Here is a 27,742-nt window from a genome sequence, read left to right as displayed (position 1 = left end):
ACCAACACCAATCACACGATTCCCCCACAAAAAAGTCATTATTGATGGTGGTATGGTCGTCGGGTGAAGTATGCGATACATGTAAGGTGTATCGTCCACCACGTTGCTCACACTGCTCTGATGCGACAACTGTGTGGAGCGATTTGATCATCATTGCCCTTGGGTGTGGCCAGTGCATTGGAGTGGTATGTCTTCAGGGTCTTATAATTCTTTCTTGTAGCTGTAGTACTCTGGTGCTTGTCCCCAGTCAAGTGTAATTTTAAATCAACCCCGTTCTAAAGTATGTTTCTTCATTCATCTAAATGCCAAACTTCCTATTCCCCAAAAAATGCAAATTATCCTTTTATTTCGAGGAAATTTGGCTCAATTTTTGTGATGATAGCCATGTATAATAGTTATTCTCATTCCATGTTGTCAGATTTACATTCTTACACGGTTTAGCAGTTCAAAAGCCATAGGCTGACAAAGAAGATTCAGAAACTGCTTTAGATATATGCTTATAATTTGAGAACGAAAAACAAAACAAAAAAATTGTTTAATGGAGAGGGATTTTAGGGAGCGAGTGATCTGCCTTGGATAATTGCTACACCATTTACTTAATAAGGAATTTAGAAAATCTATATAAGACACGAAAGATGTTGAGTTAGTTGTTAATTAAAACACTAGAGCCTGTTGGGAATTTCTTTACTAATCTTTCCTTCATGGACCTTATTTCTAAGTGTTATTAATTTAGAAAATTATTTGTATACATGTCAGCGGAACTACCGTTATCTTTCTGTTCGTTCTTCTTCAGCTCTCTCTGCGGTTGTGGTGTGCAATGTCATTTGAACATAAAACTTCAAATGGACAACTATGGAACTCTTTGGAAGGAATCAAAGCGACACCTGCGTCAGTAATACTAGTGGCCTATGCTTCTTCTTCCTTTGGTTTGTTGGAGGTCTCACCTGCTTCCACTTATATCTCATAAGCACAAACCAGGTCAGTTTTTCTCTCATTCAATTCGGCATGATATTATCATATCTTCATATGCTTGATTTTTTCGGTTTGAGTTCTACAGTCAGACTTACAACTTTCGGCTCCTTTTTTTTACAAACTGAATCAAATCATTTTCACAGTCTTGTCAACATCAATTTATACAGCAAGATATATACAGAATATCGGGCCTATAAAATTTGTGTTATAGCTCATCTATAACACGCGAAAATGTATAATAATTATCATCTAGTGTTTTCTGTATTCCTTTTTCTCTTTTTTTTGCTTGTTCACACCTCCATATCTGGTTGAATTATATGTTTTTGCTGCTAAATGAGGATGTGAAACAGGATACTGAATTTCGAAACCTTAATGAAAATAATAAAGGATTCGACATGTTGAATTTTAGAATTTTGAAATAACAGACTGATAATTATTATACTGCCTTGATTATGGAAACTTTCTAATTCTGTAATTACTTCTTTAGACGACATACGAGAACTTTCGCTATAGAGGAGATGATCGGATCCGTGTCTATGACAAGGGTTGCTTAAAAACTTTCTTCAAGTATTCTGCAGCAAGATACCAGCAATCAAATTCCATGCATATGTACAAGAAAATGAACAGAGGCCTTCAAATGGCCTGAACACCCAGAAGCCGAGGCCCGTTATCGGGAGGGGACCCGCGAGTAAGGTAGAAGATGACCGAGAAATCGGTGGTGATCTCCTTAAGATATCCCAACGCCGTGATGAATGCAGAAGTATAGGACACGCAGGCTGAAAAACAGGAAGAAATGGTATGATCCTGAAGTGCTTTGATGATCAAACTTGATCGTCGGAAAACTTTTGCTGCAACCATGCAATGAAACACATGAATTGGTTTGAAAGAGAAGCTTGGAGGTTTCTCCATTGATCCTCTTTTCTCTTTGCAAATAGTACAGAGACATTGATACATACTATGAGTTCCAACAGAGAGAACAGTAAATTTGGTTGAAATTTACTGCGTTTTTGTTTAACTGCAGAATCTCAATGAGTTGATATTCTGGCAATTAAATGATGTCATGGAAGTGTTCCTTTGATTTTGCATGATTTTTATTAAGATTTTGTTAGGTGCTACCATCTACAAACATTATTCCGTATTACCGAACGATACATATAGATATACAGATTTTTCATACAAATTGATGTTGTTCGATATGTACGACTTTCATATTATTTCATTTGTAATTACGTTACACTCCCCCTCGCTCGTCTTTTTTTCTTATAAAATAAAAGAAAATTTTACTTGATCTCTTGATAAAATAGAGGATGTAATAGAGATTGAAATTTCACCAAATAATGGGATTGGAATACATCATATGGTTGGTTTTTGCTTTATTATACAAGTCAATTGGCTTAGCAAGTAAATTTCAAAACAAAAAAAATTAATCCCAAGTTCCTAAATATAGCATATGTAATCATAAAAAATATTACTTGAAGTAATTTGAAATCCATCAATTTTAATCCTAAAAGATAATCACTTGAAAATTTCTACTTTAGTCACATATAAAATAATTAAGAGGAAAAATAAAATATTTTCTTTAAAGAAAATATAATGGATGGTTAGGATTCATCAAAACCATTATATTAATTATTTTTCCTTTTAAAAAAAAAAAAAAAGGTAAGAGTAAAAATGAAAATTAAAAAAATTTTGTAACCATAGTAGAATTTTATATTTTTTTGAGGACTTTTGCGAATTAAAGAACCTATAAAAATTAAAATAAAAACCTTTCGCGCCCAAGGGTTTACTTTTGCCTTTTCTTTCTCTCAAAATCACACTCCTAACTCTCTCTCTGTTTTGGGTTGTTTTTAAACACTCTGAATTCTTAGATATCAATCGATTCACAATGGTAAGTCTCTGATTGGATCAGATCTAACATCTCTCTGTTCAAAATCACTTCTTTTTGAACGCAGCGTTTTAATTTTTGACAATGGTTCAGGAGGGAAGCCAATTTAGAGGCGCAAATAGATCAGTTGTTGAACATCGAGAAGCAGAGGAACTAGCCGGATGTGGCGGGCACCAAGAAGGCCGCGACGGACATTTTCAGCTTTGTTTTGAAGCTAAAGACTGGAAGACTCTTAATGACAGATTGTTAATTTGTCCAAGAAACGCGGGCAATTGAAGCAGGTGAGTTTTTTTTAAGTGGTTGTTTAGATTGGGATTTTGGATTTGTGAATTGGTTTTTGGTGAGTTAGTTGTAGATTTGAAATGAAAGGAATTTTGTGTTTTGTATTTAGGGAAGCATATTGGAGGTATATGCATTGATTTAGGTGTTGTAGATTGGAACATTGTGACTGTGAATTGGATGTTTTGTAGAATTTAATTGTAGATTGAAAAGAGAGGGTGTGATCTAGGTTTTGGGATTTAGATTTTTAAGGTTTGAGAGTTTTTTGATTTGAATGACATTTAAGTGCCTGTTTGTATAGAATTTGGATAAGGATTAATTGTTTTGTAAACGGGATATGAGAAATTTAAGAAAATTTGTTTAGTTAAAATGATTTTAGAAATAATTGTGGGATACAATTTTAATAGGTAGTTTTAAATTTGAAAAGGAAATTTTTGAAGAAGTATTGCTATCGTGATGGTGTTTGAGGGTTCAATTGTGTTATAATTCATGTTAATGGTTTGTGCAGAATTTTGTAATGCAAATGCTATTGATAAAGATTGTTGAGTAGTTCGGTAAGTTAATTAACTATTACTAGTGAATTTACACTCTTTTTATAAATGTGGTTTAATTTCAAATTTGGAATTGTTTATTTGAATTGAGGAGTTTTGTGTTTTTTCGTTATGTTAATAGATTGCAATACTATTATTAAATATTGTCTATGGTAGATTTCTTTGATTAAGCTTGATAAATGTTATTTGCTGGTTCTGTTAAGTTTCAGCTTGAGTTTGTTTGGGATTTTGTGGAATTGTGTGCAAACTGAGATTGGTGTCCTCTCTTTATATTTTAGATGATGCATGTACTTGTTCATATTAATGTTTTAGTTCATGATATTTGTTAATTTTAAATAAACTCTTAGTTCTACTATGAGGCTCAAACAAATTTCTCAGTTATTATCTTTTGCGAAAATACTATAGAGGATAGGCATATCCCCAAGGTTGGATTTAGTGGTAAAAGCCCTTGGTTCAACTTAGAGTTTCAGGTTCAAATCTCCTTGAGACCACCTACGTGGGATATTATATCTCACAAGTTTTCAACTACCAATTGTAGGTTCTGGAAGTACTCCCGTTTTGAGCTTAGTGAAAATGTGATGGTCATAGGATCTCATTATTAAAAGGAGAAAAAAAAAAAAAAAAAAAAAAAAAAAAAAGAGGGAGCAAGAGAGAAAAACTGTGGATATGCCTTTTGCTTATGATTTATTGTTTGGAAGAACCTCGTATAGTGTCATTATGGTGTTTAGAGATGCATTCTTCCGTTCCTGTTGTGTTCAATTCCTAACTGTGTACAGTTTAATTGATGATAATATCCCGAGATTTGATTACGTCTAGAATTTTGTGGCATGTTAATGTAAAATACTATTGCATGTGTTAAATCTCACATGATATGATGTTTTATCTTAAAATATTTCTTGTGTATGCATGTCTTTCATGATGTGTTGAGAAAAGGAAACAGACTAATGCTATTCATATTTGTAACTTTTTGTATCTCTCCTGTGTTGCTATTTGTCTCTCTCTCTGGTTCTTTTAGAATTCATTAAGTATTCTTCAATTATTCACAAACTTGCATGGTGAACCATTTGATCAGATTTGGAATCATTGTTTTGCTAAATCTTTGGGCAATATTTAAATGGTTCGCTTTTTGGATACATGTTTGATGTTTTCTTGGGGTGTATGTTTCTGCAGCGGTAACTGCAATGGTCCAGCAAGCAATGCAATATATTGTAGACACCAGATATTAATACTCGTATAGAGCTCATCGAAACACTAAACAAGGTCTCCGCGGGAAGGTGAACGTGGGCCAATAAATCTTTTAAGTTTTTTTTTTTTATTTAATTAACCACTACCTACTGTTGTATTCTTTCTAATAAACTTCATCTGTTGCAGATATATGTTGAAATTGAGAGAGCAAGGTTGATTAAAACTTGCAAAGATTAAGGAGAACAGGCTTAAGCTGAAGCAGCAGATCTCATGCAGAAGTCGCTGTCAGTATTTTCTGTATTTGACGGTGCCTTTCATATATTTTTCATTCCCTATGGTATTCTTTTAATAATTTATATTTTACAGGTGGAAACATTTGGTGCGATGGCAAAAACTGAGAAAATCGCAATCATTCTTCTGAGCAAGTATGGAATTCTTTTTGTTATGCTTTATTATCATTAATACTGATAATTCTTTTTGGGCTATAAATAGATGACATTTGCTGATAGTTGAATTTTGCAGGTTCGTCTTTGCTTAGATTGCCAGATTAGTCGTGCACAAATTCTGTCAAGGAAGATTAGTCCAAGAGTTTTTGTGCCGACCCTTCGAAAAAAAGAAAAAGCCCAAAGAAGGTGACAAGTTTGTTGAAGAGGCTCCTGCTGATATACCATCCCTATTGGAGTTGAAACGGATCTACTATAACTAATGATTAGGCATCTAGTCCACTTTATATTTATATTTGATTTTGCTTTGTTACATGGGGATAGTCTGATAAATTGTGATCATATCTCAAAGTTCTTGTGTTATGCTTGCTGAGTTGAGATTATTTTGTGCAATAACCTGTACATTTTGGTGAAATAATGCATGCTTCATAAGTTTATCTTTCTTTATGGTTTACTCCTTAGATGCTTGTTCCTATTAACTGCAGTACATGGAAAAATTATATCTAAATGTAATCATACTGTGGATATATAAGGCTGGCAGTGTGTACTTTTATCTTTTTTTGTAGAGACGACAGAAATAGATCTACTTGTTTTGGATTTGGCCGCCAGATTGGAGTAATTTTGGAGTATTATCTGGTTTTGTCTTGGATCTGAACTTCATTAAAGGTGGAATGATTGGCGGTGTTCTTCAAGATTGAACTTTAAATGTCCTGTAGTAAGGTATAGACAGAAATAATAGACTTTGATATATGTGTGTTAGGATATTTGCACCTACTTGGCCTTCTGTTTTGAGGTGTGTAATGGTGTGTGTCTTTGACACCCTGTTCTACATTTACAGCAGCCGACAACGTGTTTCTTATATATCCCTACTTTGAAACCCAGATATCTAAAATTTCGTATTAGTTTAGGGTTTTTGATGTTATGAACTTTGTATGCTTGGTTGGATTTATGAAATAATAGATTAGGTCACCACTGGAATTAGCTTCATTTTTCCCTCTTTCCTGTTTGGCTGCGATATGCTAGTGGTTTATAAGTACTTCATGCACGCTGTTCAATTCATGGAAGGAATAGTAAACTGATTCTGTATAATATCATAATTAGTAATGATAATAATAACATAACTGAATTCCTTGTTCACTAACTCTGTTATTGGGATGGTGTTTTATCATGGTGTTTTTCTTGGAAATTATCATATTATGTAGGCTTTTAAATCATAGATTGCTAATAGAGTTACAATGGACCGTTGTTTTTTTTTTTTTTTTTTTTGCCTTGTTGGAACTGTCATACAACATGTTTTTTCTTCTCATCTTGCAGGTATTATTCTCACACAATGATACCTTGAAATTTGTCGCTGCTATAATCAATATATGAGATCCCTTATATCAGAGAAACCCCAGATCAGTGGATACCGGTAAAGCTTGTCCATTTATGCCTTCTGGGTTCCGCTGGGAATCTGTGATTGTACATTTATTTATTTTTAACTGGCGGGTCCTGAGGAAAATCTGTTGGTATTGGTGTTGGCCCCACACGATCCTATGCAATCAAGCCTTTTGAACTCCTCCTTGGAGGATAAAAATCTCCCTGAAATTCCTAATTTTAGTATGTCTTTTATGTAGATACTATTTTCTTGAATACTTCCGGCTCTAGTCCTTGTTTAACTTTGAGGTTATTTTACCTGATGCCTGCCTTTTTTTTGGTCTTTTTGCCTTAGTTTGCTATTGAAACAGTTGGTCACAATGGAGGTCATCCTGTGGACATCTCTTGGAATACATAGTAAGGAGTTTGTTAATGAAATAGCATGCTTGGAGGACCATTGGGTCCTAGCTGCAGAAGATTTGAGACAGAGAATATTGAACACGTAAGTTCTGGCCTAGACTTGGGTTTCGTGCCTCTTTTGTTTTCCTCTCGTTGAACCCCTTTATTCATTGGCAATGCACTTGATGTTTTTCAGAATTCTTGTTGTTTCAAGTACTACTCAAGAATTACCTTGCCGAGTCTTGCAGAGCTGTTGTGTCTCAGTATCCAGTTTGTCTTTGTTAAAGTATTTCTTATTTCAAACTTCATCCATGAGAACTTTTTGACCAGGTGTGTGGGTGGGTGATTCAAGGGAGAACCGTACTTTGTAATTTTACTTGAAATGGTGTAGTTTGCAACCAATTGCTTGTCTTTTCAAACATATAGCTCGTAAAGAGGGTGTGATTCTGGTATCAATTTCATTGCTTGCCAATTAGATCTTTTCGACAATCAGTTTTCTTAAAGTCCACAATCTGATTAATTTAGCAGCTGTCACTTCCAATGAAAAAGATAATGTCTGAAGTTTTCAGTTTTGGTGATTTACTTAATTGCATATAAACATCCTATAAAAATGGCCACTTTATAACTGTTATACCTTTAATGCTTGAAATAATTTCCGAATAGTGTGATTTCTGTGTGACTCACTGTTACAAATAGAGAAAGAAAGAATACCTTTGCTGCCTGTGAGGCTGGATAGTCCTTGCCCTTAAGCGGCATGCTGTTGTAGTAGTTAAGCAAGGCATTTCTTGTTGTCCAGTTCCATTGCTGTTGTGCTGCTGAATATTGATTTTTTCCTCCCTTTCTCCCTCAGCACTGTTAATTAATGCTTAGTGTGATGCCACAGCTGAATTTGGATTCTTATGAAATTTACTCCCAATCACGTTAAGAACTTTCTAAAATTTGCACATATATCAGGATGCGGATAAGCATCTGTCAGATATGGTTGTGTCCAAGGCACTGGAGCTAAAATGACAGGCCAAAGGGATTAGTCAGTTTTGTGGTAGCTAAGATAGCAATGACATTCTCAACTGATGGGCAACGATTTGAGAAGCTACTTGATCTCGTTGAGAAGAGTTGCCATCAAATTCAAAAGAAACTATGGTTCACAAAGCTGCCCTCAAAGTTTGATGTGACGACATTGCCGCGATTTTCAGGTAGATGTCTCTTTTTTTTGTATTTTTATGTCGCGCCAATGAATCGACGAGGACCATAGTGACATGTTGTCTTTCGTTACGTTTGATAGGTTTCAATTGTGATCTTAATCAATGTGAATTCAACCATGACCAGTTTGATCAAGCATACAAATTTGTCATCAGGTTCTTTCTGGAAGTTATTTTTGGTAGGAAGTTGGGAATTAGATCTCGAATTTGTTTCCTAAAACTGAAAGATTGTTGTATACTATCAGTACATACTTTTTTGCTGGCTAAAGCAAAAACCTCTGGGCTTGTTTAGTAGCAGTGGAAAGAAATTGATTCTCCACTTGGTTTGTTTATAATTTCTCATGCTTTCACGAAATTCTGATCTTTCTTATGGTTTCCTCCATAGTGTTGTTTTAACTGTGGTTTTACTTAACCCTATGATTTAGATTAATGCCAGTGCCAGAATCAACCGGTTTGTCGGATGATACCTATTTACTAGCAAGTATTATCAGTAGATGCATGAATATTAGGTACCGAGTCAATGACACCTTATGGATATCTAGAAATTTCATCGAAATGACATTATAGTGTTATTTGATTGTTGTTCCTTCGATTTCAAAGGATTAATAAAGTTATCAACCAGTCTTGTAGTAGGTCAGAAAAAAAATCATAGGGCAACAATTTCATGAATCTCAATTTTGGATCTAGTTAAAACAATCGAAACATCTTTCTGAGTCTTTAGTCTACAGACAGCAATGCCTGTGTCTTGAAATGGAAAGTTATTTTGTTTTTGTTTCTTCCAAGCGTAGTGTGAGTAAGTTTTCCTGGATGCCCCCAATTTAAATGTCCCAGATAGAGGCTATTTTGAAGGTTATGTATAGCACTTTACTGGTTGGATTTACTTTTTGACGGGTATTTTCTTAAGAATAAATTTACAATATTTTCTTTAAATTGATTTAGTATAAAATAGTAAGAGAGTGAATACAAAAAGTAAATCCCACATATTTAATTTTTTATTTATCATTTTCTTTCACAATCAAATTTGTAAATTTATTACTTATTTACTAATGTTAGTGGTTACTACATCTTCTTCTCCTTTTTCAATCATTGAGCTAATGATTATATTATTATGATTAACTATTGGACAAAATATGTTACTAAAGTATTGAAGGTAACTATTATCCCTTTTTCTTAACCTTAGAATTATGTATGTAAACTCTCAATCGGAAAGGTCGATGAAGCGATAATGGTATTCCGCTTTAACTGAACATCTGCGATCAGAGGTCGTGAGGGATACGCACCCCACTATTACCCATATACAGTTGAAGTCAAGGGCTTTTCAATTTGTGTGCTTACCAGTAATTCAACGATTCAATGTTTTTTAAAGAAAAGTGTTAGCTGAATGCATACTCAAAGGGATAAGTATAGAGTAAGCCTTAGACGAAGTCACTGTCTCTTTCACATCCCCCTTTCAAAAGTTCTCTATCCATTAAAGAAAAATCATAAACTATTCAAATTGGGCTTGTAATCTTTACCCAGAAGACAAAGAGAAATTTGAAACTGGGCATAAAATTAAAAATTATAATTTGTGAGGTTTACTCTTTTCAAAAGTCTTGAAACAGATGCTTCTCAACTCCTGACTCTACTTAGTAATCTTTCTTTGGAGATAGGCAATATAGCAACAAGTAATCAAAGTCTCCATTATCATAAATGAATAATATCGTATACATCACGCTTAAACTTTTCCTCTCAGGGGTTCCCTGTGAACTCTCAAGGTTCAAGTCTTTCTGGATACTTAAAAGCCTTGGTTAGCCCGCTGGATGTGGGTGTCCTCAAGCTCTGATGTAGCTCTCAATTCTATCTTACCATGAAAGAAAGCATGCCCTTTAATAATTTCGTACTCTTTTGTGCTAGTAAGAAAATGAGCTGGCTGGTAAACGAGCCAAGAGCGAGTAAAAAAGCAGAAGACTTAAAATGGCGATTTAAAATATATATTCAAAATAGTAGATCATTACGGATGAACGTCTATCTGTTGAGTCATGCAAATAAAGTGTAGAACTTTTATTTACGAGAATGGACTTTTGCCTGCGTCAAGAAGTGGATTTTGGAAAAATACGAACGTCTGCAAGAGAGACTAATTAACTGTATTATATAATTTCAAAATGCCAACGTCTGTAAGGGAGAATGATTAACTGTATCATATAATGTTATCCTGAACTAGGAGGATATTGATGGGAGCTCATCCATGGAGGAATTTGAAAATTTTCACCACCACTCTGAGTGGAGGGCGGCATGAAATGATGAGGAGGCTGAGGCTGAAACATCAAATGCGGTGGTGGCGGCGGCGGCGATAAATTAGAAGCTAACGAAGAAGAAAACACAAGCTGGTCGTACAAACTCATAGGCTGACTCTGAAATTCAGCAAAATCCAAAACCATAGGGGCAGCAGCCCCCAGTTGACAGTGAACAATCGGTTCAGTGGATGTGGGAATGCTCAAAAGGGGTTGTGCAGAAGCGGAAATGGTGAACTGGGTTGCCGACGCCTCGGCGGCGGGGGGCGGTGAGCGGAGCTTGACATTCTCAGGGAAATTTAGCTTGGCCTTATTGCCTCTGAACCTCAAAGCGGCGTCATCATAAGCTCTGGCTTTATCCTCCGCCGTGTCAAATGTGCCCAACCACACTCTTGCAGCCTTGAATGGATCCCTTATCTCCGCCGCCCATTTCCCCCACGGTCGCTGCCGCACTCCTCTGTATCTTCTTCTCGGTTCTTGAACGTTAATGGTGGTGTTGTTATTATTCTTCTGACGTTGGTCGCCATTATTGGTGGTGTACTCATATTTTGTGTTGTATAGTTTCTGTTTGCATGGTTGAATTTGAAGTTTCTGTTGGTATGAAAATTAACAAGAATTAAATCAATCATTAATTATAAATTAACCTAATAAGGCCTATTACCCCTCTTATAAAGAGTCAAGCCCATATGTTGGGTGATGCCTGTTATTGGAGGTAGTTGTCAGCTCTAACTCCTCACCAGCTGGTCAAAGACTCAGCTCAACTGAACCTGGGCTCTGATACCATGATAGAATTTGAGGTGGGTCTTACTCTTCGCCCAATAAGGCCTTGTTGAATGGGAGGATTATCCCCTCTTATAAACCAGTAGGCTTAGCGTGTCTAGTCGGTGTGGGACTCCAACAATGTGAACCCAAAGACAGCCTTTTTTTTTGCATTTTTTTTTTCTTTTCTTTTTAATAATCTCTGAAAAATGAACTCAAAAGCTACAAGTTTCAAGTATTCTTCTCTTTATCTCTTGCTTTACCTGCTCATTCAACTCTTACTTGTAGTAAAAACCATTTCTTTATGGCTGATTCTAAGCCTAAGCGTGTTTATCAAACTTGGAAGGGGAGAAATGTATGTGGGTTTTTGTTAATGTAGAGAAATATGATCTGGGTTTGTTTTGTGTTGTTTTTGATCAAGTTCTAAGTTATAATTTTGGACTTTGAGGCTTGTGGCTTGCTTATTTTATGATAATATAGAGGTTATTGTACTTGTAGTATTTCTTTGTGCATATTTATGATAGAGTTTGTGGGTTTTTGTTAATGTGAGAAAGATGATCACGGTTGGTCTGTTTTATTGTTTTTATTTTATTTTATTTTTTGAAGTTATGAGATATAATTTTGGCTCCTAAGCTTGGGACTGTCGTTTTTTTCTTTTCCTTTTGGCATATGCTTTTGCTAAGTTTCTGCTAGAGTTTGGTGGGTTTTGTTTGAAATATGATCTGCACATGGTTGGCTTTATTTTATCATTATTATTCTTGTAAGTTATGAGTTATAATTTTGGCTCCTATGTTTGTGGTTGCTTGCTTGTTTTATGATAATATGGACTTCTTGTACGTGTACTATTTTTGTTTTTTGTTTTTTTTTGGCATATGGGTTTGCTTAGTTTATGCTAAAGTTTGGTGGCTTTTTGTTAATGTAGTGAATTGTGATCTGGTTTCTAATTTTGGCTTGTTTATTTGTTTATGTTTTATAATATAGTCTAGTGTTGATATGGCTAGTTGTAAAAAAAAAAAAAAAAAAAAAAGTTCTTAAAGTGTATAGTTTTATTTATTTTTTGTTTTCTTGAAGATGGCTATGTTTAATTTATGTTAGAGTTTTGGTGGGTTTTTTTAATGCAATGACAGATGATCTGGGTTTGGTTTGTTATGCTTTTTTCTGGTATTGTTGAGATAGTTATGAGTTGTGTTGGCTTTTAGAATTGTGGCTTGTTTATTGTTTTGGAATTTTGATTATGTGGTCAGGTGAGGTTTTGTTGCTAAGATAGTAGTATTTTGTTTCTGACTTTGTTATGGTTACTGTATCCTTTTTTGGAGAAGGTGCTAATAGAGTTTACAATGGTACCGTTGCTGTTTTTTTTTTTTTTTTTGCCTTTGTTGGAACATGTCATACAACATGTTTTTTTCTCCATCTTTGCAGGTATTATTCTCACAACAATGATTACCTTGAAATTTGTCGCTGCTATAAATCAATATATAGATCCCTTATATCAGGAAAACCCAGATCAGTGGTACCGGTAAAGCTTGTCCTAATTTATGCCTTCTGGTTCCGCTGGGAATCTGTGATTGTACATTTATTTATTTTTAACTTCGGGTCCTGAGGAAAATCTGTTGGTATTTGGTGTTGGCCCCACACGATCCTATGCATCAAGCCTTTTGAACTCCTCCTTAAGGATAAGAATCTCCCTGAAATTCCTAATTTTGTTATGCTTATGTAGATACTATTTTCTTGAATATTCCTGCTCTGGTCCATTGTTTACATATGAGGTTATTTTACCTGATGCCTGCCTTTTTTTTGTCTTTTTGCCTTAGGTTGCTATTGAAACAGTTGGTCACAATGGAGGTCTCCTGTGGACATCTCTTTGGAATACATATGAGAAGGAGTTTGTTAATGAAAATAGCATGCTTGGGACCATTGGTCCTAAAGCTGCAGAAGATTGAGACAGAGTAATTTGAACACGTAAGTTCTGGCCTAGACTAGGTTTCGTGCTTCTTGTTTTCCTCTCGTTGAACCCCTTTATTCATTGGCAATGCACTTGATGTTTTTCAGAATATTCTTGTTGTTTCAAAGTACTACTCAAGAATTACCTTGACGGATCTTGCAGAGACTGTTGTGTCTCAGTATCCGGTTTGTCTTTGTAAAGTATTTTCTTATATCAAACTTCATCCATGAGAAATCTTTTTGACCACGTGTGTGGTGGGGTGGATTCAAGGGAGAAACCATACTTTGTTAATTTACTTGAAATGGTGTAGTTTGCAACCAATTGCTTGTCTTTTCAAACATATAGCTCGTAAAGATGTTTTGATTCCTGTATCAATTTCATTGGATTGCCATAGATCTTTTTGACAATCACTTTTTCTTAAAGTCCACAATCTGTTAATTAGCAGTCTGTCACATTCCATGAAAAAATGTCTGAAGTTTTCAGTTTTGGTGATTTACTTAATTGCATATAAACATCCTATAAAAATGGGCCACTTTAATAACGGTTTATACCTTTAATGCTTGATATTTCCGAATATGTTTGATTTCTGTTGTGACTCACTGTTACAAACAGAGAAGAAAAATAAATACCTTTGCTGGCCTGTGAGGCTGGATAGTCCTTGCCCTTAAAGCGCATGCTGTTGTAGTAGTTAAGCAAAGGCATTTCTTGTTGGTCCAGTTCCGTTGCTGTTGTGCTGCTGAATATTGATTTCCTCAGAAACATGTTTAATTAATGCTTAGTTGATGCCACAGCTGCATGAATTTGAATTTCTTCATGAAATATTACTCCCAGATCAGCATTAAGACTTTCTAAAATTTTGCACATAAATTCAGGATGTGGAGAAGCTCTGTCTTATGGTTGTGTCCAAGGCACTGGTAGCTAAAATTGACAGGCCAAAGGATTAGTCAGTTTTGTGGTAGCTAAGGATAGCAATGACATTCTCAACTGATGGGCAACGAATTTGGAAAGCTACTTGATCTCGTTGAGAAGAGTTTGCCATCAATTCACAAAGAAACTATGGTTCACAAAGCTGCCCTCAAAGTTTGATGATGACGACATTGCCCGATTTTCAGGTAGATGTCTCTTTTTTTTGTATTTTTATGTCGCGCCAATGAATACGACAGAGACCATAGTGACATGTTTGTCTTTCGTTATGTTGATAGGTTTCAATTGTGATCTTAATCAATGTGAATTCAACAGTGACCGGTTTGATCAAGCATACAAATTTTATCAGGTTCTTTCTAAGTTATTTTGTGGGTAAAGTTAGGGAATGTAGATCTGAATTTGTTCCTAAAACGAAAGATTGTTGTATACTATCAGTACATACTTTTATTGCTGGCTAAAGCAAAAACCTCATTGGGCTTGTTTAGTAGCAGTGGAAAGAAATTAATTTCTCCACTTGGTTCGTTTATAATTTCTCATGCTTTCACGAAGATTCTGATCTTTCTTATGGTTTCCTCCATATTGTGTTTTTAACTGTGGTTTTACTTAACCCTATGATTTAGAATTAATTGCCAGTGCCGAATCAACCGTTTTGTCGATGATACCTTATTTACTAGCAAGTATTATCAGTAGATGCATAATAGTTAGGTACCAGCAATGAACCTTATGGAATCTAGAAATTTCATGCGAAATGACATTATGTGTTATTGATTGTTGTTCCTTCGATTTCAAAGGATTAAAAGTTATCACCCAGTATTGAGTAGGATCAGAAAAGAAAATCATAGGGCAAGCAATTTCATGAATCTCAATTTGGATCTAGTTATAAACAATCGAACACTCTTTCTGATCTTGTAGTCTACAGACAGCAATGCCTTGTTCTTGAAATGGAAAGTTTTTTTGTTTTTGTTGCTCCAAGCGTAGGTGGAAGTAAGTTTTCCTGATGCCCCAATTTAATGTCCCAAGATAGAGGCTATTTTGAAGGTGGAGATTCGTCTATTGAAGTTAGAAATTACTTTTTTAGATTTTAATAAGGGATTGATAGTGTTAGTTTAAAGTGTCTTAGTGATTGTCAAAACTATTTAATGCTTAAATGAGTTTTTTTTATTTTTATTCTTTTACAGGATAATTAATGAGGGTTTTTGTATTTGAAGTGGCTTTTATAATTCTACAGGAAAATTATTGGGAGGTTTGACAAGTTATTAACCTTTGAAGTAAAGAAAATTTCATTGTTTTAGTATAGAGTTATTAAGAGGTCAATGAAATAGTCAGATTCAAATATTGACTGTGCACTTTGTGTGTGTATGTATTATTATCCAATCTCAAATTCGGAAAGAAGTAATATTCAGTCAATTTACCAGTTTTAACTAGATGGTCAATCTGGATGGCCAACTATTTCAATAGTTTGACAATCTATCATTCAACTCACCCCAACTAATACCATCTTTGTATAAACATCAATATAGTTCCTAAAGAGGTTTAGTATGCACTTTAGTGGTTGATTGTACTTTATTGACGGGATATTTCTTAAGAATAAATTTTACATAATTTCTTTAAAATTGATTTAGTATAAATGAGTAAGAAGTGAATACAAAGTAAAATCCATATTTAATTTTTTATTCATTTTCTTTCACATCAACTTTGTAAAATTTATTACTTATTTACTAATGTTATTGGTTACTAACATTTCTCCTTTTTCAATCATTGAGCTAATGATTATAGTTATTATGACTATTGGACAAAATGTTTTAAGATATTGAAGGTAATATTATCCCCTTTTCTTAACCTTAGATTATGTTATAGTAACTCTCAATCGAAAGGTCAGTGAGGGATACGTCACCCCAACTTTTACCATATCAGTTGAAGTCAAGGGCTTTTTTGTGTGCTTACAGAAATTCCACCATTCAATTGTTTTCAAAGAAAAGTGTTGCTGAATTGCATACTCAAGGAATAAGTATTAGAGTAACCCTTAGACAAGTCACCTGTCTCTTCACATCCCCTTTCAAAATTTCTCTATCCATCAAAGTAAAGATCATAAGCTATTCAAATTGGCTTGTATCTTTACCAGAAGACAAAGAAGAAATTGAAACTGGGCAAAAATTAAAAATTATAATTTGTGAGTTACTCTTTCAAAAGTCTTTGAACAGATTGCTTCTCAACTTCTGACTTATACTTGTAATCTTTCTTGTATATAGGCAATATAGCACCAGTAATCAAGTCTCCATTATCATAAATGAATAATATCGTATACATCACACTTAAGACTTAAAATGGCGATTTAATTATATATCAACATAGTGAGATTTACGGGAATGAACTATTAGTCTGTGATTCACTAAACAAATAAAAAAAAAAAAAAAAAAAAGAGAGGGAGCAAGAGAGAAAAACTGTGGATATGCCTTTTGCTTATGATTTATTGTTTGGAAGAACCTCGGATAGTGTGTCATTAATGGTGTTTAGAGATGCATTCTTCCGTTCCTGTTGTGTTCAATTCCTGTGTACAGTTATCTAATTGATGATAAGATCCCGAGATTTGATTACATCTAGAATTTTGTGGCATGTTAATGTAAAATACTATTGCATGTGTTAAATCTCAAAAGATATGATGTTATTATCTTAAAATATTTCTTTGTGTATGCATGTCTTTCATGTATGTGCTTGAGAATAATGAGAACAAAAGTAATGCTATTCAATATTTGTAACTTCTGTATCTCTCCTGTGTTGCTATTTGTCTCTCTCTCTGGTTCTTTTAGAATTTCATTAAGTATTCTTCAAATTATTCACATAACTTGCATGGTGAACCATTTGATCAGATTTGGAATCATTTGTTGCTAAAATCTTTGGGCAATATTTAAATGGTTAGCTTTTTGAGATACATGTTTGATGTTTCTTTGGGGGTGTATGTTTCTGCAGGCGGTAACTGCAATGGTCCAGCAAGCAATGCAATATATTGATGAGACACCAGATATTAGTACTCGTATAGAGCTCATCGAAACACTGAACAATGTCTCCGCGGGGAAGGTGAACATGTGCCAATAAATCTTTTTAAGTATTTTTTTATTTAATTTGACACTACCTACTGTTGTATTCTTTTCTAATAAACTTCATCTGTTGCAGATATATGTTGAAATTGAGAGAGCAAGGTTGATTAAAAAACTTGCAAAGATTAAGGAAGAACAGGGGCTTATAGCTGAAGCAGCAGATCTCATGCAAGAAGTCGCTGTCAGTATTTTCTGTATTTGACGATGCCTTTCATATATTTTTCATTCCCCTATGGTATTCTTTTTAATAATTTATATGTTACAGGTGGAAACATTTGGTGCGATGGCAAAAACTGAGAAAATCGCATTCATTCTTGAGCAAGTATGGAATTCTTTTTGTTATGCTTTCATTATCATTAATACTGGATAATTCTTTTTTGGGCTATAAATATGATGACATTTGCTGATAAGCTGAATTTTGCAGGTTCGTCTGTGCTTAGATCGCCAGGATTATGTTCGTGCACAAATTCTGTCAAGGAAGATTAGTCCAAGAGTTTTTGATGCCGATCCTTCGAAAGAAAAGAAAAAGCCCAAAGAAGGTGACAATGTTGTTGAAGAGGCTCCTGCTGATATACCATCCCTATTGGAGTTGAAACGGATCTACTATGAACTAATGATTAGGTATCTAGTCACATTAATATTTTATATTTTGATTTTGCTTTGTTTACATGGGGATAGTCTGATTAAATGTGTGATCATATTCTCAAAGTTCTTGTGTTATGCTTGATTGAGATGAGATTATTTTGTGCAATAACTGTGTACATTTTGGTGAAATAATGCATGCTTCATAAGTTTATCTTTCTTTTATGGTTTACTCCTTAGATGCTTGTTCCTATTAACTGCAGTACATGGAAAAATATTATATCTAAATGTAATCATACTGTGGATATATAAGGCTCTGGCAGATGTGTACTTTTATCTTTTTATCTAGAGAGCAGAAAATAGAGTCTACTTGTTTTGGATTTGGCCGCCAGATTGGAGTAATTTTGAGTATTATCTTGTTTTGTCTTGGAATCATGAACTTCATTAAAGGTGGAATGATTGGTGGTGTTCTTTCAAGATTGAACTTTAAATGTTCCTGTTAGTAAGGTATAGACTAGAATAATATAGACTTTGATATATGGTGCTTAGGATATTTGCACCTACTTGGCCTTCTGTTTTGGAGGTGTGTAATGATGTGTGTCTTTGACACCCTGTTCTACATTTACAGCAGCCGACAAAGGTGTTTTCTGATATATACCTACTTTGACAACCCAGATATCTAAAATTTCTAGTTTAGTTTAGGGTGTTTGATGTTATGAACTTGTAAGCTTGGTTTGATTTATGAAATAATAGATTAGGTCACCACTGGAATTTGAGCTTCATTTTTTCCCTCTTTCCTGTTTGGCTGCGATATGCTAGTGGTTTATAAGTACTTCATGCACGTGTTCAAATTCATGGAAGGAATAGTATAACTGATTCTGTATAATATCATAATTACGATAATGATAATAATAACATAACTGAATTCCTTGTTCACTAACTCTTTTATTGGGATGGGTGTTTTATCATGTTGTTTTTCCTTGGAAATTATCATATTATGTATGCTTTTAAATCATAGAATCGCTAATAGGTTTACAATGGTACCGTCGTTTTTTTCTTGCCTTTGTTGGAACATGTCATAAACATGTTTTTTCTTCTCATCTTTGCAGGTATTATCTCACACAATGATTACCTTGAAATTTGTCGTGCTATAAATAATATATGAGATCCCTTAATCAGAGAAAACCCAGATCAGTGGATACCGGTAAAGCTTGTCCTAATTATGCCTTCTGGGTTCCGCTGGGAATCTGTGATTGTACATTTATTTATTTTTAACTTGCAGGTCCTGAGGAAAATCTGTTGGTATTTGGTGTTGGCCACACGATCCTATGCAACAAGCCTTTTGAACTCTTGGAGGATAAGAATCTCTCTGAAATTCCTAATTTTAGGTATGTCTTTTATGTAGATGTATTTTCTTGAATATCTTCGCTCTAGGTCACTTGTTAAACTATGAGGTTATTTTAACTGATGCCTGCCTTTTTTTGGTCTTTTTGCCTTAGGTGCTATTGAAACAGTTGGTCACAATGGAGGTCATCCTGGGGACATCTCTTTGGAAACATATGAGAAGGAGTTTGTTATGAAAATAGCATGCTCGGAGGACCATTGGGTCCTAAAGCTGCAGAAGATTTGAGACAGAGAATAATTGAAAGTAAGTTCTGGCCTAAAATTAGGTTTGTGCTTCTTGTTTTCCTCTGTTGAACCCCTTTATTCATTGGCAATGCACTTGAGTTTTTAGAATATTCTTGTTGTTTCAAAGTACTACTCAAGAATTACCCGACGAGACTTGCAGAGCTGTTGTGTCTCAGTATCCAGGTTTGTATTTGTTAAAGTATTTTTATGTCAAACTTATCCATGAGAAATCTTTTTGACCACTGTGTGTGGGTGGGATTCAAGGGAGAAACCAGTACTTTGTAATTTTACTTGAAATGGTGTAGTTTGCAACAATGGGTTGTCTTTAAACATATAGCTCGTAAAGATGGTTGTGATTTCTGGTATCAATTCATTGCATTGCCAATTAGATCTTTTTTACAATCACTTTTTCTTAAAGTCCACAATCTGATTAATTTAGCAGTCTGTCACATTCCAATGAAAAAGATAATGTCTGAAGTTTTCAGTTTTGGTGATTTACTTAATTGCATATAAACAGCCTATAAAAATGGGCCACTTTAATAACTGTTTATACCTTTAATGCTTGAAATAATTTCCGAATAGTGTGATTTCTGTTGTGACTCACTGTTTCAAACAGAGAAAGAAAAGAAATACCTTTGCTGGCCTGTGAGGCTGGATAGTCCTTGCCCTTAAAGCAGCATGCTTTTGTAGTAGTTAAGCAAAGGCATTTCTTGTTGGTCCAGTTCTGTTGCTGTTGTGCTGCTGAATATTGATTTCTTCCTCCCTTTTCTCCCTCAGAACATGTTTAATTAATGCTTAGTGTGATGCCACAGCTGCATGAATTTGGAATTTCTTCATGAAATATTTCTCCCAGATCCGCATTAAGACTTTCTAAAATTTTGCATATAAATTCAGGATGCGGAGAAGCATCTGTCAGATATGGTTGTGTCCAAGGCACTGGTAGCTAAAATTGACAGGCCAAAAGGAATAGTCAGTTTTGTGGTAGCTAAGGATAGCAATGACATTCTCAACTCATGGGCAACAAACTTGGAGAAGCTACTTGATCTCGTTGAGAAGAGTTGCCATCAAATTCACAAAGAAACTATGGTTCACAAAGCTGCCCTCAAAGTTTGATGATGACGACATTGCCCGATTTTCAGGTAGATGTCTCTTTTTTTGTAATTTTATGTCGTGCCAATGAATACGACAGAGGACCATAGTGACATGCTGTCTTTTGTTATGCTTGATAGGTTTCAATTGTGATCTTAATCAATGTGAATTCAACTTCGACCGGTTTGATCAAGCATTCAAATTTATGATCAGGTTCTTTCTGGAAGTTATTTTGTTGGTAGGAAGTTAGGGAATGTAGATCTCGAATTTGTTTCCTAAAACTGAAAGATTGTTGTATACTATCAGTACATACTTTTATTGCTGGCTATAGCAAAAACCTCATTGGGCTTGTTTAGTAGCAGTGGAAAGAAATTAAATTTCTCCACTTGGTTCGTTTATAATTTCTCATGCTTTCACGAAGATTCTGATCTTTCTCATGGTTTCCTCCATATTTGTGTTTTAAACTGTGGTTTTACTTTAACCCTCTGATTTAGAGTTAATTGCCAGTGCCAGAATCAACCGGTTTGTCAGATGATACCTTATTTACTAGCAAGTATTATCAGTAGATGCATGAAATAGTTAGGTACCAGTCAATGAACCTTATGGATATCTAGAAATTGCATCGGAAATGACATTATAGTGTTATTTGATTGTTGTTCCCTCGATTTCAAAGGATTAATAAAGTTATCAACCAGTACTGTAGTAGGATCAGAGGAGAAAATCATAGGGCAAGCAAATTTCATGAATCTCAATTTTGGATCTAGTTATAAACAATCGAAACATCTCTCTGAGTCTTGTAGTCTACAGACAGTAATGCCTTGTTCTTGAAATGGAAAGTTGTTTTGTTTTTGTTGCTTCCAAGCGTAAGTCGAAGTAAGTTTTCCTGGATGCCCCCAATTTAAATGTCCCAAGATAGAGGCTATTTTGAAGGTGGAGATTCTGTCTATTGAAGTTCACAGTTAGAAATTAATTTTTGTTATGATTTTAATAAGGGATTGATAAGTGTAGTTTAAAGTGTCTTAGTGATTGTCGAAAACTATTTAATGTCTTAAATAGAGTTTTTTTTTTAATTCTTTTACAGGATAATTTAATGAGGGTTTCTGTTAATTTGAAGTCGCTTGTATAATTCTGACAGGAAAATTATTGGGAGGTTTGACAAAGTTATTAACCTTTGAAGTAAAGACAATAGTCATTTTTTTTAATATAAGAGTTATTAAAGAGGTCAATGAAAATAGTCAGATTCAAAATATTGACTGTGCACTTTGTGTGTGTATTATATTATTATCCAATCTCAAATATCGGAAAGAAGTAATATTCAGTCAATTTACCAGTTTTAACTAGATGGTCAATCTGGGATGGCACAACTATTTCAATAGTTTGACAATCTATCATTCAACTCACCCCACCTAATACTATCTTTTTATAAACATTCAATATAGTTCCTAAAAAGGGTTTTATAATGCACTTTAGTGGTTAGATTGTACTTTGTAGACGAGACGGGTATTTTCTTAAAGAACATTCCGAATGCTTAGATTGATTGCAAATGGATATTTATTAATGTACAAATAAATTTTACATATATTTCTTTAGATTTGGTATAAAATGAACAGAAGAGTGAATACAAAAAGTAAAATCTATCGTATTTAGTTTCTTATTCATTTTCTTTCACATCAATTTTTGTAAGTTTTATTACTTAATTTACTAATGTTATTGGTTGCTAACATTTTTCTCCTTTTTCAATCATTAAGCTAATGATTATATTTATTTTGATTAACTATTGGACGAAATATGTTACTCTTAATAAGAGTATTGAAGGTAATGTTATCCCCTTTTCTTAACCTTAGAATTATGGAAAGGTCCGATGAAGCGATAATGATATTCCAATTTTTACTGAATATCTCGATCAAAAGGTCAATGGAGGGATACATCACCCCAACTTTTACTATATACAGTTGAAGTCAAGGGCTTTTGCTGTGTGCTTACAGAAATTCCACGCATTCAATTGTTTTTAAAGAAAAGTGTGTTGAATTGCATACTCAAGGAACAAGTATTAGAGTAACCCTTAGACAAAGTCACTGTCTCTTTCACATCCCCTTTCAAAATGTCCATATCCATCAAAGTATAGAGCATAAACTATTCAAACTGGGCTTGTAATCTTTAACCAGAAGGCAAAGAAGAAATTTGAAACTGGTTGCAATGAATCATGGCAAAAATTAAAAATTATAACTTGTTGAGGTGTACTCTTTTAAAAGTCTTTGAAAGAGACTGCTCCTACTTGTAATCTTTCTTTGGATATAGGCATATAGCAACAGTAATCAAAGTCTCCATTATCATAAATGAATAATATCGTATAAATCACTTAAGACGATTTAAAATCTACTTTTTTACACACACACACACACACGCATATATACATATATATGTAAAAAAGTAGATCTACGGGAATGAACTATTATCAGTGATTCAATAAAAAATAAGATTGTATGAACTTTTATTTACGAGAATGGACTTTTGCCTGCGCCAAGAAGTGGATTTTGGAAAAATACGAACGTCTGCAAGAGAGTCTAATTAACTGTATTATATAATTTCAAAATGCCAACGTCTGTAAGGGAGAATGATTCAACTGTATAATATAAAGTTATCCTGAACTAGGAGGATATTGATGGGAGCTCATCCATGGAGGAATTTGAAAATTTTCACCACCACTCTGAGTGGAGGGTGGCATGAAATGATAAGGAGGCTGAAGCTGAAACATCGAATGCGGTGGTGGCGGCGGCGGCGATAAATTAGAAGACAATGAAGAAGAAAACACAAGCTGGTCGTACAAACTCAAAGGCTGACTCTGAAATTCAGCAAAATCCAAAACCATAGGGGCAGGAGCACCCAGTTGACAGTGAACAATCGGTTCAGTGGATGTGGGAATGCTCAAAAGGGGTGGTGCAGAACCGGAAATGGTGAACTGGGTTGCCGACGCCTCGGCGGCGGGGGACGGTGAGCGGAGCTTGACATTCTCAGGGAAATTTAGCTTGGCCTTATTGCCTCTGAACCTCAAAGCGGCTTCATCATAAGCTCTGGCTGCATCCTCCGCCGTGTCAAATGTGCCCAACCACACTCTTGCAGCCTTGAATGGATCCCTTATCTCCGCCGCCCATTTCCCCCACGGCCGCTGCCGCACTCCTCTGTATCTTCTTCTGGGTTCTTGAACGTTAATGGTGGTGTTGTTATTATTCTTCTGACGTTGGTCGCCATTATTGGTGGTGTACTCATATTTTGTGTTGTATGATGTAGTTTCTGTTTGCACGGTTGAATTTGAGGTTTCTGTTGGTATAAAAATTAACAAGAATTAAATCAATCATTAATTATAAATTAACTCTTAATTTTGAGTATATTATTATTTATACTATTGATTTGCATGCAATTTTAACATTAATATACTACCATTTTAGAGAGGGAGAGTTACAACAATATATTTTATGATCAAATCTTCAAAAATATATTCTATTTTCATATAAAATATATAATATTTTTTAAAATATTTAATAGAGTGTTGAAAATAAAACTTACCTCTTAAAGAAGACAAATCTTGAGTGGTTTGAATATTTTGATTTCTTCCTCTTTTATGGCCGCTGCTATTCCGCGAAGAAGAAGAAGAGGAGCCGCCGCCATGCAAGGAGCTTTCACTTGAAGCAACATTCATATTATCCATCAATTCATTTACCAAATACTCATTACCGTCGTGACTCTGCCGCTGCACGCAATCATCTCCAGCCACCACGTGCGTCAGCGCAGACACCATCGCCGACATCTCCCTCTCCCTTCTCACCCTCGAAAGCATCCACGTCTCATCACCGCGACTACCGGATAACTGAGATTCATCCGACGGTTGATATTCAAACAGCCAGCTTTCATTATCAACCTGAGGATTGTTCTCCGCCGCGTTCTTTCCTTTCTGGCTCGCCACCTTTACAACGCAACAACACATGAAAAAGAACAAAATTTTTCTCGAGAAAACGGAGAGATAAACAAGAAGGGTTAACAATTTTCTTCGTTATGAAGAAAGAAATAGTGGTATGGTGAGTGTTTATATAAGGATAAGACAGAACGCCGCCATGGCAAAGTTAAATCGAGTGTTTACATTTAAACGGTTGAGAAGTGGATAATCAATTTGGGGGGAGACAGAGTTGAGTTGTGAAACCATTACAATTATATAAATTTAATGATGGGGAGGTGAATACGTTAAGATAAAACAAAGTCAAAAGAATATTGGAGAAGGGTTAAAGCAGTCGGTGATGTTTAACAGCGGAAGCAAGTGGGAGAACGTCCTGTCTTAGTGTCTTTGGCGGTGGTTTTGTTTTGAAAATGAAGATACAAAAAATTTACCCACATGGCCTTCTATTTCAGCTCTGTCCTTTTCTTTTATATATATATATATCTATTTTTTTATTTTCAATATTCTAAAAAATGTTATATATTATAAAAGATATGGTTATTTGGAAAATCAAATAGAATAAAGATCATTAAAATATTTTAACAATGTTACTCAAAGATAGTTATAGAACATTCTTCATATTTTATTTTTATTATTTCAAATAATAAAAAATAAATTTGGCGGCTCTAGCTCTGTCGACATATTTGCGTTTAGATTATTTATTTGATTTAATGTCAAATTAAATCAAATACTTCATATTTTATTTTTATTATTTCAAATAATAAAAAATAAATTTGGCCTTTTCCCACCTCTATGCTCTAGCTCTGTCGACATATTTGCCTTTAGATTATTTATTTGATTTAATGTTAAATAGAAGTTCAAGTTCGTTTTGTCCACAATCTTCATTAATTTTTTCACTCTGACGTGGCGGATGTTGATTGATGGATAGGCCGGTGTAGATTGATATTAAATGTCAACGTTGACCAGAGTCAACGGAACTAAATTTTTATAGACGGTGGCTAACCTTAGGTGCGACCAATCTAGCTCGAATAAGATAATAACAGATTTGTCCGTTAGGTTTCATGACAATACAAGTGGGACCGGAAGATTTCGACGGGCATTTAATTTTTAACATTTTTTTAAAATAACTTTAATTTATTTTTACAACCTTATGAATTTATCCATATGGAATGACATAATGGATAATACATATTGTCCATTGATATATATGAGAATGTCATTTTCAGAATCCTTTAGATCGAAGCTAGAAGCTTGTACGATTGAACAATATAACACATAAAAGATACTGAAGTGATTAGGGGTGTTCAAAAGTGGTTAACCGAACTGATTAACCACTTTTCTGAACCGAACTAGTTTTTCGGTTCGAGAAAATTCTCGAACCGAAACCGAACCGGTTTGGGAGAAAATCGGTTTTCCCATTTTTTATTGGATAAAACTTTTTTTTTTTAATTTTTTCCTAAATTAAATTGTAAATATAAACAATACATATTCAAATAAAAATTAAACATTCATACATATCCATTGACCACTACTAACAATTTTTTTAAGGATTTAGTTTAAATTATTATTATTTTATTTAATATATAATTATTATTTTTATTTAATATATATATATATATATAAACCGGTTTTGATTTTTTCCCAAACCAAAAATTCGGTTTTTTGAATTTCTTGAACCATAACGGAACCATTTTTTTGGTTAACCGGTTTTTCAGTTCGGTTTTTGCATTTTCTTGAACACCCCTGAAGTGATACCTATAGTTTTATGTAAGTACACTTGGTTCCAAAAGATTAAGAAAATGACACTTTCATCCTTGACTGTGGATCGAATATTTTTTAATGAAAAATCTTATTTTATTAATTTATTAATTTTTAATTCTAAGTTAAAAATAAAGTTCGACAACTGAAAGAGATGACAATATCACTCTTAGGATCTTCTCGACCAGATATTCACTCAAGAAATCTGAACGACATAATGTTGTTTAGCCTGGAGCTAGAAAACTAGTATGAATGGTTGGACCATCAATGATCAAACACATAAAGATAAATAAAGTTGATGATTTAGATTGAATAGAAAGTGATTTGATAGTGGAATTACAAAACAATATCTTTGTCTCTTGAATATTCTCAAGTGTGAACTACACACCTGCTAGCTTTCCTTCTATTTAGTCTCGTCAGATTTCTATTTCTGTATATATTTATATACACTTAAATGGGATCTCTTAAATAGACAATTAAATCGATGTTAATATTACTAAAATCAAACAATTTTATATTATAAATTTTGCGTTTAATGTTGTATCGTATGTTATCATTATTTGTTATGGTTCAATATAATATTTATGGGTGCGTTTTGTTTAGTATTTTGGATATGATTTTAGGGATAGTATTGGGTTATTGGATATGGGAGTATAACGAGGTAAATTTTAAAAATTTATAAAAAAGCCCTTAGGTTTACTAATTTAACTAAAGACCCTAACATATAAAATGACAAAAACACCCCCACCACCTGCAGTGTCAGATTCCGGCCACCACCGCCGGAATCTGGCCGGAAAATTTCGTTACGGCACAGACTTGTCGGATATGTGCCGTAACACGTCGTTATGGCCTTTTCCGGCCAGATCCATGGTGGATCTGGCCGGAAAAGGCCATATCTACGGGCTGTTATGGCCGTTGACGGCCGGAAAAGGCCAAACGAGGGCCATCTTTGGCCGTCAACGACGGCCAAAGTTGTGGCCGTCGTTTTCAGTCAACGACGGCATTTCTTTGGCCGTCGCTGACGGCCAGATCTGGCCTTTTCCGACCAGATCTGTGTGATCTGGTCGGAAAAGGCCACAGCGTTGAACTTCCGACCATTTCTGTCGGAAATTAGGCTGTTGTACAGATTCCGGCTATCACCAACGGTGGTTGCCGGAATCTGACAAGTTGGGTTGATGGGGGTGTTTTTGTTAATTTTAAAACTTTTTTTTCAGGGGGTATTTAGTGAAATTAATAACCTTATGGGGTTAAAAGTAATTAAAAAAATAGGGTATATTTTAGAATATTGTCCAAACCTATTTGGAGAATAGGATCCAGAATATGAATAAAAATATTAAACAAACGCATACTATAATTTTTATATGGATTTTCTCATTCGTTCACATTGTGTGAAATCTAGTTGTATTACCCATATGAACTGAAGTTGTAAAAAAGTGAACTAATGATGAATATAGTAAATGTGTATTACCCATATGA

General features: G+C 34.5%; 1 protein-coding gene and 2 pseudogenes across 1 annotated transcript; 2 read left to right on the top strand and 1 right to left on the bottom strand.

Annotated features, from left to right (window-relative positions):
* The first annotated feature begins 5 nt into the window (after positions 1-5).
* LOC116141357 lies at positions 6-2,033 on the top strand (annotated as a pseudogene).
* Positions 2,034-2,941: 908 nt separating this feature from the next.
* Positions 2,942-21,008, top strand: LOC116141356 (annotated as a pseudogene).
* A 2,116-nt stretch (positions 21,009-23,124) lies between these two features.
* Positions 23,125-24,752, bottom strand: LOC116141325 (ethylene-responsive transcription factor ABR1-like). Its single transcript, XM_031426844.1, has 2 exons — positions 24,124-24,752; positions 23,125-23,877 (listed from the first exon to the last, which is right to left on the bottom strand). The coding sequence occupies exons 1-2, from the start codon at positions 24,539-24,541 to the stop codon at positions 23,198-23,200; spliced, it is 1,098 nt and encodes a 365-aa protein (XP_031282704.1). The 5' UTR covers positions 24,542-24,752; the 3' UTR covers positions 23,125-23,197.
* Positions 24,753-27,742: the final 2,990 nt, after the last annotated feature.

This window comes from Pistacia vera, unplaced genomic scaffold (genome assembly GCF_008641045.1).
Source record: "Pistacia vera cultivar Batoury unplaced genomic scaffold, PisVer_v2 Contig398, whole genome shotgun sequence".
In the NCBI taxonomy this organism is placed as follows: Eukaryota; Viridiplantae; Streptophyta; class Magnoliopsida; order Sapindales; family Anacardiaceae; genus Pistacia; species Pistacia vera.
The sequence above is the reverse complement of the archived record's forward strand: the minus strand, read 5'-3'. Positions and strand labels throughout refer to the sequence as shown.

Bases quoted from the DNA above. Each gene is read 5' to 3' on its own strand.
- LOC116141325 (XM_031426844.1), bottom strand. From the start codon at position 24,541: ATGTGTTGTTGCGTTGTAAAGGTGGCGAGCCAGAAAGGAAAGAACGCG. The intron at 23,878-24,123 runs GTAAGTTTTATT...TTATACCAACAG, and splicing joins AGATTTGTCTTCTTTAAGAG to AAACCTCAAATTCAACCGTG.